General features: G+C 37.8%; 2 protein-coding genes across 4 annotated transcripts in view; both read right to left on the reverse strand.

Annotated features, from left to right (window-relative positions):
- Positions 1-14,405, reverse strand: part of LOC132725713 (uncharacterized) — a 67,350-nt gene that overhangs the window by 47,795 nt on the left and 5,150 nt on the right. The gene's annotated exons all lie outside the window — the stretch shown is intronic.
- Positions 1-14,405, reverse strand: part of LOC132725711 (uncharacterized) — a 37,062-nt gene that overhangs the window by 7,210 nt on the left and 15,447 nt on the right. Inside the window, exon 1 of one of the 3 annotated variants that reach the window (XM_060710896.1) lies at positions 1,333-1,473. The exons of 1 other annotated variant lie outside the window; for it this stretch is intronic. Coding sequence is in view for 1 of the 2 variants with exons in the window: in XM_060710893.1 (XP_060566876.1) it covers positions 1,537-1,568 (32 nt within the window). In the remaining variant the exon portion in view is untranslated. Of the gene's footprint in view, positions 1-1,332; positions 1,474-1,536; positions 1,814-14,405 lie in introns of those variants that run through there. One more of the 3 variants, XM_060710893.1, reaches the window with a different exon arrangement.

Below are 14,405 nucleotides of genomic sequence, written 5' to 3' on the forward strand. Positions count from 1 at the left end.
TTGTTCTGATCAGAATCTCGCATAGAAAGGAGACATTGTCCATTCATAAAATAGGACGTTCATGTCAGTATTAAGCATCTATATACTGATGTTTGGTATTGTATATGAAATGAATATTCGCATACTAGTTTATGCAATTGATTATATACTTATAAATGAAATTTTTAGAAATATTGTTGAAAGAAAATGCATAATTTCATTGTCCGAATTTTAACTGTAAAAGTTTTCTTTTTCACTGCATATTGAACCATATTTTCCGTATTTTCACCGGTGTCTTGCCGCACTACTGTTTGCTTAATTCAGGCAATACACAAAATTTAAGTAAAAGTATTGAGAACTATACGGTCAAAAAAAATGAGAAATATACACATGTATAATAAACAGAAAATGCATTTTTTTTAAATGAATATCCTCTATATACTACGGTATTCCGTTTGGACATTAGTGATTTTTTTATTTCGTCCTTACCCGCGATGCACGATGGTACGATGGTGAAAACGCGATGGTACGTTGACACGATGATAAAAACACGATGGTATGATGGTGAAAACACGATGGTACGATGGTGAAATCGCGATGTCGCCATCGCGTTTTACCATCGAACCATCGCGCTTTTACCATCGTGCCATCGCGTTTTCACCATCATACCATCGTGTTTTTATCATCGTACCATCGTGCATCGCGGGTAAGGACGAAATAAAAAAATCACTATTGTCCAAACGGAACACCGTAGTATATAGAGGATATTCATTTAAAAAAAATGCATTTTCTGTTTTCTGTTTCCATCGCGATGCACGATGGTACGATGGTGAAAATGCGATGACACGATGATGAAATCGCGATGGTACGATGGTGAAATCGCGATGTCGCCATCGCGTTTTACCATCGAACCATCGCGCTTTTACCATCGTGCCATCGCGTTTTCACCATCGTACCGTCGCGATTTCATCATCGTGTCATCGCATTTTCACCATCGTACCATCGTGCATCGCGGGTACAGACTAAATAAAAAATCACGATTGTCCAAACGGAACACCGTAATATACTGACAGAGTGTTTTAACATATCTGGCTAATGACTATAACTAACTTACGGGAAATAAATTCATTTTATATAATTATGAACATTTTATTATCTGCTAATATGTAATACCGGAGCATGTACCTCACACTTAACAACTTTCTTGTTAATTCTTCTGTGGGTTGTTATAATGTCTTATATACTATCAATGAAAAATATGCAATACTCATGTATGTATATGTTTTGTATGTATTGCCAAAGGCAAGGATTTGCCGATTTGCAAATAAAATTTGAACTTAAACTCATACTTACCAACAACTTCCAGCGGTTTGATGTTATGCCTGCTAAATACTATCACTGTTATCGCAGACCTTCCGTGACAGACAAATTCACTTTAAATACTATAAACCACTTTTATAATATTATGTTGACCTAGATGAAAAAAAATCAACAAAAACACCAGATATCATGGTACTGAAAAGCAGTTTAAGATCGGCTACATTTATACTTACTTACCTAGAAAATCGTGGTTTATCCTTCAACTCCATAACATTGCTTTACACTATAGGAACTTTACTATCCTCTGGGCTGCTGATATGTGCATGATGTGCTCTGTGCTCATCATCATTTAATTATTTCGGCAAAGTCTTTAAAAAATATACAATCCATAAAGTAAACTGCTTTTCTCTATTTTTTTTCTTTTTCTTATTCAACACATTTTACAAGAATTGCATTATTCACACACTTTGTTACAGGATAAACTCACTTAAAATCATTGGAGCGTTACGTATAGTTCACGCAGAAGTACACATACGTAGTGAACTTCACTATCACAATTACTTCCCTTGTTTTCTATGTAATATATATAATCAATTTATCTTTATTTATATTAATATGTGTAATTTAACGGCCACTATTGTTTAATATTTAATATCTGGGAAAACAAAAGATTTGGTTAAATATAAGATATCTTACATCCGCTTAATAACATTGTCATGAACTCGTTTCATATATGTTTCAAAAACATATTATTTTATTACCCTTCCAGATTTTTTCCGCCTTTTTGATTGGATATTGATCACCCGAAAGAAATTGATATAACCGAGCCAGACGGGTAATATACACACTAAATTTCCCCGTTTGGTACCCAACGTTGTAAACAACATGCGCTGAGGTGATGCGCGTACGGTTCGATTTTACGCGGTGTAAATTCCGATTTAAAAGCACTTTTTAACTGTCAAATGATCAATATTTACCAAAGTAGAGTAATGATACATATTACCATCAGTATCGAAAACAAATATGACCTTGTGAAAGCTTGATATTAATTACAAAAAAGTGCGTTCAATAGACTACTCCTTTTCTCTTGTTTACTTTCGTAAGGTACGGGAAAAATACGTCATGTATTTATGTGACGTCATGTTGTGACGAAGAGGTATCCTAAAGGGAATCTTATTTCGACGTTTCATTTGAAACAGCAATGATTTTTTAAAAAATCGTCTAAACTCGGCAGGGGAAGGGTAATAAAATTATTATTTTGGTTTTGGAGTGATATATGTGGATATATTACCTGCCAAGATAAAATATCACCCTCGCCTAACGGCTCGGGTGATATAAAATCTTAACAGGTAATATATCCACATATATCACTCCAAAACCAAAATAACATATATTATTACCCTTCCAGATTTTTTCCGCCTTTTTGATTGGATATTGATCACCCGAAAGAAATTGATATAACCGAGCCAGACGGGTAATATACACACTAAATTTCCCCGTTTGGTACCCAACGTTGTAAACATCATGCGCGGAGATGATGCGCGTACGGTTCGATTTTACGCGGTGTAAACTCCGATTTAAAAGCACTTTTTAACTGTCAAATGATAAATATTTACCAAAGTATAGTTATGATACATATAACCATCAGTATCGAAACAAATATGACCTTGTGAAAGCTTGATATTAATTACAAAAAAGTGCGTTCAATATAGACTACTCCTTTTCTCTTGTTTACTTTAAATTTGTAAGGTACGGGAAAAGTACGTCATGTATTTATGTGACGTCATGTTGTGACGAAGAGGTATCCTAAAGGGAATCTTATTTCGACGTTTCATTTGAAACAGCAATGATTATTTAAAATATCGTCTAAACTCGGCAGGGGAAGGGTAATAAAATTATTATTTTGGTTTTGGAGTGATATATGTGGATATATTACCTGCCAAGATAAAATATCACCCTCGCCTAACGGCTCGGGTGATATAAAATCTTAACAGGTAATATATCCACATATATCACTCCAAAACCAAAATAACATATAATATATGTAATAATAATAATAATAATTATAATAATAATATCTTTCTTGAAAGAAGGTAATACATGAAGAGTACCATCGTACAAAACAAATAACATCTTAATTTCAATCAATAAGTTGTAGAAACACAAAAGATCATAAAACAATAGCAACCATTCCATTAAGAGTTTGACCTATATATGAGCCATGTCATTACAAAAACCAACGTAATGCGTTTGCGACCGGCATGGATCCAAACCAGCCTGGGGTCAGTATCTCGAAGCTATCGTTAGCATAACGACTGTCGTAAGCCTCTCGTTAAGGTTTTTACTGGTATCTCGAAACTCTCGTAATTAACGAATAATCGTTAAAATGCCCAATTATTAACGGTTGCGTTGAAGGTGTCGTATAGCTCTCGTTACTATCACTTTGGCACAAAAGGAAGAATACTTCGAATTTAAAATACACAAAAAAATGAGAATTATATCACCTTATTGATAAAAATGATGAACCTACATAAATATGATATTTTATTTCTTTTTCTCACATATCAAACATATGTAAAAGCTCTTTTAGTTTACATGAAGATGTATATTTAAATGCAGATGAAAAAAATTCATGTAATAACTGAAGCATCGAAAGGAATAAACTCTGAAATGTTTAATTTTGCACAAGACAATATAAATAGATATTTGCATGTACATAATGTTAAAAATGTAACAAAATTCGGTACTTTTTACAGAATTATATTTCGAAAAGTTACCTGTGATGTAATGATTTAATGACATGAAGAAAAATGCATTACGTTACGCTGCAAAAATCAGTACAACAGAAAGGCATGAAATATATGGAAATTTTGTTTGTTTAACGTAACAGATTGAAATATTTTGCTCTTGCCAACACCAGCTGTTATATTTTTACTTGCTATATTTAAATTTGTAATACATAATCCTTTCTTAATCCGTTGTTGAAGACAAAATGAAAATTTATCCATAAATTAACAGAAGGTTATATAAAAATCTGGAAACAAAATGATCCCTCGGAAGCATTAATCACAACAAAATTACAAGAGAACTGCTGACTCGGTTTGATTGAGTCTGTACATGAGGGATAATGAATACGTGCAACATCCCTCACGTTCCCTAGCACCGGCTTGGGCGGTACTCAATTCTCAACACTTAATAGTGCTGGCATCAATGATCCCGAAGGACCAGAAAAATATAACAACACTGAAGTGAACATAGTGAATATCCACTGAAAATAATATTTTTTAATATTAGACAGGTTGCGTGACCTTATATAAACGGTTGTTTGTAAATATAACCCGAGCCGTCAGGCGAGGTTTATATTGCAAACAACCGTTTATATACGGCCATATAACTTGTCAGGAATATTTATAACGAATTTATAAAGCTTCGAAATCGGAAGTTCTTTTTAAAGAGTAAAATTAAGATTTCCAGCTCGTGAAAATATATGGAAATTTATCATGTTTCGTGAACATATTCTATATTTCACTCAAACGAAAAACATCTTAATATTTCTTTAAAACTTAACCCATCCTCGCTGTCGTCGTTGTATCATCATCATTATCATAGAAATAAGCATTGTCACTGGTATATCACGATCGTTTTTTTACTTTACATAAGAAAAAAGAATTCTAGATTAATTATGGTGAGATAAAGCGTTTACATTGTATACTAAGCCGAGTTATGCACTAACTTGAATCTTAATTTGTTGTCCTGATATGTGTTTGAATAAACCGACTACTAGTATTCAAAATAGACATTATGACGACTGAATGTTCGCTATTTACATTCATTTAGATATTTGCAATTCCAATATTTCATCCATGAAAGCAACATTTTTCAAGTTTGAATCTTGAGAGTATACTTACACCATGAAACATGTTAATTGCTGTAGCCTGAAAAAAATGAGGGAGGGTATTGAGAAGAAGCTCGGCCAGAATATTTGTTTTGACTTAGTAAAGTGTTTAAAATGTCTGATTTCCACTTGCAGCCTTTACTGCACAATCGTCAGTCTACAGTCGTTTTCCCTCAGTTACTAGTCTTGCTGTTTCTATTTTAAGTTTTTACCTTTCAATAGTAATCACGTCAGTTTCATAGGAATTTTCAACATTTGCAATTTTTCTTGGTTTACGTTTTGTTACGACCATTCCTTCCTGCTTTAACACACTGTTCTCGGTATTCAAATGTTTACATAATTCAATCGTTAATATCTAACGAGTAAGGAACGAACGATTGCTTAACTATCGCTTTCGAGATACCCGCGCTAGTCTCTCGTTAAGGCCCGGTCACACAGCCCTCAACGGGCGTATCGCGGCCGAATAACGGCCAAAAATTTCTGCCCGTGAAGCAGACGCTGTTGGACGCTTTGAGGTCGCGATAAAGACGCTATACAGCCGTACTTTACCCGTCGTTACACGCGGTAAGAAATTCACACGCGGTTGGCCGCGCGAAAAAGTTTTGGGCTGCCCAAAAATTTAGACCGCGGGTAATCGCAGGCGGTACACGTGGTACACACGCGGTAAAGACGCGGTACATACGCGGAACGAACGTGCTAGGACGTGCTACGGCCGCGGTTAAGACGTGGTTACACGCGGTAGGACGCGAAATTTTAGTGGGTAATCGCGGGTGGAGCACGGTCATAGCACGTTTGTTCCGCGTCTGTACCGCGTTGTTATCACGTGCATTAGCGTGTGTACCGATTGTAAGTACGGACAAACGCCTTTTCTCCGCGTAAACAGCGCGCCCCAATACCGGCCTAATTACGTTCAATTGCGTCTAGTACACGTCCCAAATACGATTGTCCACGGCCTAATCGCGTCCGTACAACGTCTGATTTTAGGAATATAAAAAGCGAGATTTGCCGAGCATTCGTCAGTTGTGCTCCAGACGTCAAGGAGTGAACATGGATCCCCGTCACCGTAATAACCTCGTCTTGCTGCTCCTCCAGCAGCATCAGAACCAAGTGGTACAGGTACATCAGCTCCTCATTGACAAAAGAAGACGAAGGAGGAGGAGGAGGGTGGTCCGGAACATCTGGTCGCGCGACTGGATTGGCAGGAGACCTGAGCTGTGGCTGTACGATCGTCTCATGGTGGAGCTCCGTAATGAAGATCCAAGGGCCTTCCAGGGTCCCTCACAACACCATCAGTCTGTTGTTGCGCGAAGTGTGTGCGGCCATCGTCGAGGAGTTCCGTGATGAGCTGCTCGCGCCACCACAGACTGCTGCAGAGTGGCGTCAGATTAGTGACAATTGGATGAACAGTTGGAACTTTCCGCATGTCATTGGTGCAATAGACGGCAAGCACATTGCCCGTAAATATCCTGCCAACACTGGGTCCGACTACTTCAACTACAAGTTTCTTCAGTGTCATCCTCCTGGAAGTCGTTGCATCTGACTACAAGTTCCTCTGGATAGACGTCGGCGGCAAGGGGTCTTCGTCTGATGCCCACATCTACAATGCAAGTGATTTTAGAGAGGGTCTCCAGAACAGCCCGGTTCGGCTGCTTTATTATACCCGTGGTAGGTCGCGGTACCGCCGCGCTTCATCCGCGATAAGGACGCGGAACAGTCGCCGGCGTCTGTTCCGCGGGCATACCACGGGAAAACCGCGGGTAAGCCAATTTTGCACATTTTCCACCACGGGCAACCGCGGGCAAAAAGAAATCGCGAAATTTTACCCGCGATACAAACGCGAAAGGCTGTGTGACCGGGCCTTTAACTAACCTTCCGTCAATCGTTAGCACGTTCGTAAACGCAAATATAACGATAGCTTCGAGATACTAACCCCAGATCTGATCAGGATCCATGCTGTTCGCTTACAAACCCTATTACAAGTAGAGAAACTGATAGCGAACAGCATGGAACCTGATCAGACTGCGCGGAGGCGCAGGCTGGTCTGGATCCATGCTGGTCGCAAACCCACTATGTTGGTTTTGTCATGACGCGGCTCATATATTTTTTATTTATTTATTTTTGACAAACGCTCCTTTTAGATATTATAAATAATTTAACAAATGACCATTCATGCATATGTTATATAGATCATATATGTCTTAAGTTAGTCTATGTCTGGACTTGTGAACGTATGAATAATGGAGAACAGAACAGTGCGTATTTGATTAAAAGTGTGGTTACTCACTTATTTCCTCTTTTTTTAAATTAGATCTCAGTTGGTTTTTCATACGTACTATATATACTGGTTGTTTTTTTACCTAAACCTAGTGTGTTTTCAAAATGTTCCATGACCAACCTACAGCCAGGGATTTTAATATATCTATTATACTATCATGCGCATGCGTAGCAAGATGGCTGACATGAAAATTTAAAGTGAGAGAAAATAATTTAAAATCGGATTTATGGTGATATATGGAAATTGTTTTTGATAATTTTGATGACAATCTGACTGGAAATATAGTAACTGTGCTGGTTGTGCTGGCTGATATATATATCGTGATATAGAAAACGGGATTTATTGTGTTTCTTGGATATATAGCATTACATTTTGGCGGTAAATTAGATTTGATTGAAAACTATATAGAATTATATGGTTAGTGCGTTGCTGTTTATATGATATAATGTTTATATGATATAATGTTTATATGATGGAGACGAGAACTAGTACACCCTTATCACATACATATAACGTACCGGTACATAATAGGTTTAGTGAGTTTCAACAACAATGGGCGAATTGCGATCAGACACCAATTGGGCAAAATGGACAATCTGGATCCCATAACACCCGAGCAAATAGACCATTTTCTTCGCTAAATTCGGACGATAAATTATTGCGAATATTTCAACAACTGGGAAAACTTGACGATATAGACTCGAATTTACAAAATTTGTCCTCGAATTTGACCAGAACAACATCTCAGCTTGATCAAGTTGAAAGACGGCTTAACCTTCATTTAGAGTTTACAAAACTACAATTATATCACAGTATTGACGATAATGCCCGTAGCCGGAGGAACAATTTAATTTTCTACGGATTAGCGGACATGCGAAATGAGAATTGCCTTGAAGTGTTAACGGAGTTTTTGTCTGACTGGCTTGACATTGATCTCGAGAGAATGTATATTTCAACGAGTCCACCGTCTCTGGTCATTGGGTCGGACAGTGCGAGGTCAAGATGGAGTAACGCCGTAGACCGATTATTACGTGTTTTTTCGGGATTATCCGGACACTGAACCTTTGATTATAATGAAAAGAGTCAATTGGTTAAACTGGATCCCGTTACGGGAATCGATAGGGACTAACCCTGAAGAGATTGCTTTGCCAGAACTCGTCTTTACAAAATAACATGAAGTCAAACTATGAGGCACTCCGAGAAATGTAAAAATAGCGTATCAGGCAAAGTTGATTGTCAAGGGTAAAGTAGTGCGGTGATGAATTTTTTCCTGACTGGCACGCGGTACTGAACAGAAACCGAATTGACATTATAAATGACTTGTTTGCCAAGAAAGATTATTTTACTTACAATCTACAGTGATAGACGACAGGGCTGACAACGTCCTAATTGTACAACATCCGTCACGCATATTGAACCCCACCGCTTCCCGCATAAAATCGGCCCCCAAAAAACACCCAAAAAAAAATGATTACTCGGTTAAGTTTGGGACCCCCCAAACAAACCAACAAATTAAAACCCACGGCCCACGCAACTAGGTTTTGTTTATATTTGGATACCCCCGTTGATCCCTTTAACCCCCGGGAAGGACGATGCCCCCCCCGGGAATTCCCCTACAAAAAGCGAATCAGCTCCCGTAACCATTCAAGCTTCCTTTTAAAGGGGTTTTTTCCCCCCATTTTTCGAAAAAAAATCACAGAGTAATAGGCACCCGGGGGCCCCCAGTGTTAAAGAAAGATTTTTAACAGGCCCAAACGGGGGAAACATTTTAAAAGTCATTGAATTTTGGCTTAAAATTCAGGGATTATGACAAAAACTTTAAAAAATTTGAAAAAACAAGATTTAAGTGGGACATTTTCTTTTTAAAATTTTATTTCATTTTTAAAATTGTAAAAGACTTTGGGGAAAAAATTTTTAAATTAAATTTGGAAAAAAAACCGGGTTTTTAAACTTTTTTCTGTAAAATAGAAAAAAAAGGGGAAATAGAATTTAAAAAGGGGACATAAAGATGTTTTTTTGAAATTCATTCTATATTTTTTTCGGAATTTTAGTACGATTTAAAAGGAAACCCAGCCCTTTTTTTAAAGGGAAATTTCTTTTTAGCCAATAAAACAAACCGGGTTTTTTTATAAACGTTGGTCTGATTAACCAATCAAAATTAAAAAAAACCCATTAATCTTTGTTTACTTTTGCTTGCTTTTAAAACCCCCCCGCAAAATTTGCCCTATAAATTTGGAAAAAATCCCAAAAGGGTTTTGGATAGTTTTCAAGGTTATCCATTTGGGTTTTTTTTTACCCCCAATTTTAACCCGGGACATTCAGGACTAAATATTATCGGGCGGCGACCCCGTTTTATAACTTTAAAATGGGCGCAAAGGTGGCAGTCACTAGCAGTGTGAATTAATTTTAGTTGGATTATGTAATTCTCGTGAATGAGACTTCGAACGTGACTTCCGACGAGATCCAACATGGCGGAACCCAGCTCGCAGAAGATACAAATTTTCGGTCACTCTTTCGTACGGCGTTTGAAACGATTTATTGTGGACTCAAAATCACACAACTTTCATCTTCATTTAGATGGGTGTCCCCTGATACAGTATTCCGGTTTCCCAGGTGCAACGGTGCGGTCATTACGGGATCATTTAGATGAAGTTGTTGATTTTCAGCCAAATATATAGTTCTTGTTATCGGAACCAACGATATTTTTAACTCTAAGGAATCTCCAGAAAGTGTTACAACACACATTTGTGATTTAGTGGACACGTTACTTTTCGTTATTGGAGTTGAAAAAGTCATAGTGTTCAGACTTTACATAGGTTAGATTCAATGGGACAATCTCGTTATCAAGTCGATTCAGCATGGTTCAATGAAAGAGTGGACAATCTCAATATGCTACTAACAGACAGGTTGAACAGTACAGACCATAGAAGATGTTATTTATGGAAGCTAAAGGGTTTCTGGTCTACAGAATGTAAAGCGAGAAACTTTGCTGCAGATGGTTGCCACCTATCCCATACAGGTCAACTGCGTTTTTATAGGCAATATACGAGCAGCTATTGTCGCCGCCTGGAAGAAGTCCATTTGTTAAGATGCGTACACATTTTCATATCATATAAGAGTTTATTTTTATCTGCCAGCTTATATATAAAAATTCTTATTTGCATATCAATTATTGTAAGAGAATTTTTAAAACCTTCAAAGAGATTTTAAAGAACTTTTCTTGACAGCCTATACCACATGGCTGAGATTTCAAAATATATCCTCATTGAACAATATTTCTGGCATAATTTGGTTATCATGGTTTGATTTATATTTCGTTGATCTATCCTAAGCCTGATGATACCTTGCTATAATTTCATACAAATAGTATGACATAGATTTTTGTATAGTTTTTATCAATACATTTGGCTTTTCTTTTTACTTCACATATTGCTAGTCGCAGTATTTTTATTACAGTTGCATGGCTTAGTTGACACGCCTTGCATTGTTGTCCAATTTTTAGTGCAGTCACTTGGCATTGCTTAGTTTTACACGCTCTGCCTTTTATGTGATTTCACATACATTATACCGAGTGCAGGGCTTAGTTAAAACGCTCTGTTGCTCGCTTGGCATTGCTTAGTTTACACGCTCTGCCTTTTATGTGATTTCACTTACATTATACGGGTGCAGGGCTTAGTTAAAACGCTCTGTTGCTCACTTGGCATTGCTTAGTTTTACACGCTCTGCCTTTTATGTGATTTCACTTACATTATACGGGTGCAGGGCTTAGTTAAAACGCTCTGTTGCTCACTTGGCATTGCTTAGTTTACACGCTCTGCCCTTTATATTTTTTCACAGACATTTTTTTTGGGTGCAGGGCTTAGTTAAAACGCTCTGCTGCTCTCCCGTCTGTATTTATATAGGCATGGCTTATTTAAGGCCCCTTGCCTTGTGATTGTCCGTTCTTGGATAGTGTAGGCTTGGCTTAGTTTACACGTTATACCATTTTTTCTTACTTACATTCATTTATCAGCACTGCTTTTCTGCTAAATACTTTTCTACTTGTTTCTTGGTAATCATATTTATAAATTCAGATCACTTTACAAGTGCTCTTCATTATGTACGGCAATCATCTTATTTTAATATAATACTTTGCCTTCAATATTTAGCACGGGCCAGCAGTCAAGCTTTTTCTCAAGATTTAAGGGCGTTAATATTTTCAGTTAATATCAGTTTTTTATGATTATTTGGTTTTTTGCAGATGAAGCCTGGAAAAAGAAAGGCAACAAAAGCCACTTGTTCATGCTGCCCGCCGCCTCCAGCAAAAAACAGTACAAACAAGTCAAACACTAGAGTTAAGAACAATGTTAGTTCTACAATAACCAATATAAATCAAGTGCCATCCACATCTGCCAGGCAACAATCACAACCCATTAATTTTAGATCAGGCCGGGGCTTATGACAATTTTCGGGTTTGCGGGACAATTTTTCAAGCTGCTATAGATAACGGGAAGGACTCCCCAGGGGAAACAACGGGAAAGTAAAAAATGCGGAAGAAGTTTTTCCCCCCTCTCCCAAAAGTCCCCCTTCTTTTTTTATCGACGATAAACATTTTAAATCGGACGAAAAACTCCATGGGGGAATGATTTTCTAAAAATGTTGTTAAAACCCCAAAAACTCATTTCTATTTTTGTAAAGGAAAATGGCAACCGCCTTTTTCCCTTTTTAAAACCTATTAATCGCCTATTTTTAAACCAGGAAAAAAAATTTTCCATTTGCAAGGCTTTTTGGAAAAAATAAATTCTCGATTTTGGCAGGTTTTCTACCAATACCTCTTTTTCTCTTTAACAGGCTCAGAAAGTTTCCCCTGAAAATGGCCCAAAACTTTCCCAAAACCTTTTCGGTCCAGCCTTTAGTTCCCCAAGGCAAAATTACATCCATTAAAATATGGACGTCCGTTTTTATACGTTTGGGGGTTACTTTATGGGGGCCCCAAATTTTCCCTCTTTGAGTGGGCCTGCTTTAAATTTAAAAGTATCGGGAAGTATTTTAAGCCCTTTTCCCCAAACTCCCCCACCCCTGGTAAAGGGGTTTTCTTTTTTTATAAACGCAAAAATTCGGGGAATTTGCTGCGTCGGGTCTTTTTCCCCTTTCCCTTTGGGCCCAAATTTTCCATATTTAAATACTGGTTGTTTGGCGTGTACACCCAGCCCCACCCAAAAAAACCAGTTTCTTTCCCCTTTTTCGTTCCCCCCCCGCCAGTTTAACAGACAATTCCCCCCAAAAGGCCAAGACTAAAACCCTTTCGGGGGAAAACACAGGGCGGGAACTTTTTAACCCAAGGAAAAAAGTCCCATAATTTTCAAAAATGCCCTTTTCCCCAAACAAAATTTTGGGGTTTTCCTGCAGGGACAACTTTACAGCATTTAACGGGTTCGGTTCACTAGAAAAAAGGAGCAGGGCAGCAAAACCCCTTTGGGCATTTTAAACCTTCCCCCAAATTTACCAGAGCAAAAAACCCCCTCCCCCCTAGTGGTTCACCCCAATTAAAGTTAAAAGACCCCTTTCCCCCTTTTCATTAAAAAACATCAATTTTAAGATTATCTGGTTAAAGGGTTTTTTTCGCCCGGGGGTTTTTTAAAATGGTTTTCCCCTTGGGCCCCTTCTTTACAGCTTCCACTTTTTCCCAAACTCAAGTCATTTTAATTAAAAACCCCTGACTTAGTATTACAAAAAACTACAAGTGGAGTTACATGCCAAACGCATCAAGGGTCCATTCCCTTACCCCACCATTTCCTAATATGCGTATAAGTCCCATTGGTTTTTAGTCCCTAAAAAATCACCAGGCCAATATAGGTTAATTCACCATCTCAGTTACCCAAAAGGTAGCTCAGTCAACGACTTTATTGACCAAGATCTAGCAACTGTCACCTATAGCTCATTTGACGATGCAGTAAACAAACTTTTGATCTTAGGTCCAGGGACATATTTCAGTAAAACAGACATAGATTCTGCTTTTCGCCTTATCCCTATTCATCCCAATGATCACCACCTCTTAGGTTTCAAATTTGATGATAAATTTTATTTTGATACATGCCTCCCAATGGGTGCTTCATCTTCTTGTGCCATATTTGAACGTTTTAGCACTGCTCTCCAATTTGTTGCGCAGACACAGCTCGGTATCAAACACATAATTCATATACTAGACGATTTCCTGATCATGGGGCCCCCCAAACTCACAAATCTGCCAGTCAAACTTAAATACATTTCTGGATTTTTGTTCGGAGGTAGGAGTTCCCATTAAAGTTGAAAAAACTGAGAATGCCACTAACATCATCACTTTTATGGGTCTAGAGTTAGATTCCATCCTGATGGAAGCTCGCCTCCTCAAGATAAGCTCGTAAACTTAAGAACACTCTTACGCTCAGCTAGTAAATCAAGAAAAATTACATTACGAGATTTTGCAATCACTTATAGGTCTGTTGAATTTCTGTTGTCAAGTAGTGCCACCAGGCCGTTGTTTTTTTGCGTCGCTTGACTGATCTTACAAAAAAGGTTAACAAACCCATCACAGAATAACTCTAACTAGAGAAGGCAGAAAAGATATTCAGGCATGGATGTTATTCGCTGATCATTTTAATGGTAGACAACTCCTGCTTGAGAAACGGTGGTTGACCACGGATGCCTTGCACTTACATACCGGACGCCTCCGGGTCATTAGGTTTTTGGGGCCATTTTTGAAATGTAAGTGGTTTTATGGTCGCTGGCCCTACTCTTGGCAGGCTCAACATATTACCTTCAAAGAATTAGTTCCTTAGTTTTGGCTGTTGAAATTTGGGGTCCCTTTCTCCAAAATCATTGTATTGTTCTTCACACAGATAATGAAGCCGTAGTCTATATCATAAACAAGCAAACATGCAAAATCTCTGATATTATGGCTTTGGTGCGAAGGTTAAT

The sequence above is a fragment of the Ruditapes philippinarum genome, unplaced genomic scaffold (assembly GCF_026571515.1).
Source record: "Ruditapes philippinarum isolate M1 unplaced genomic scaffold, ASM2657151v2 ctg5035_1_1_1_1, whole genome shotgun sequence".
NCBI lineage: Eukaryota > Metazoa > Mollusca > Bivalvia > Venerida > Veneridae > Ruditapes > Ruditapes philippinarum.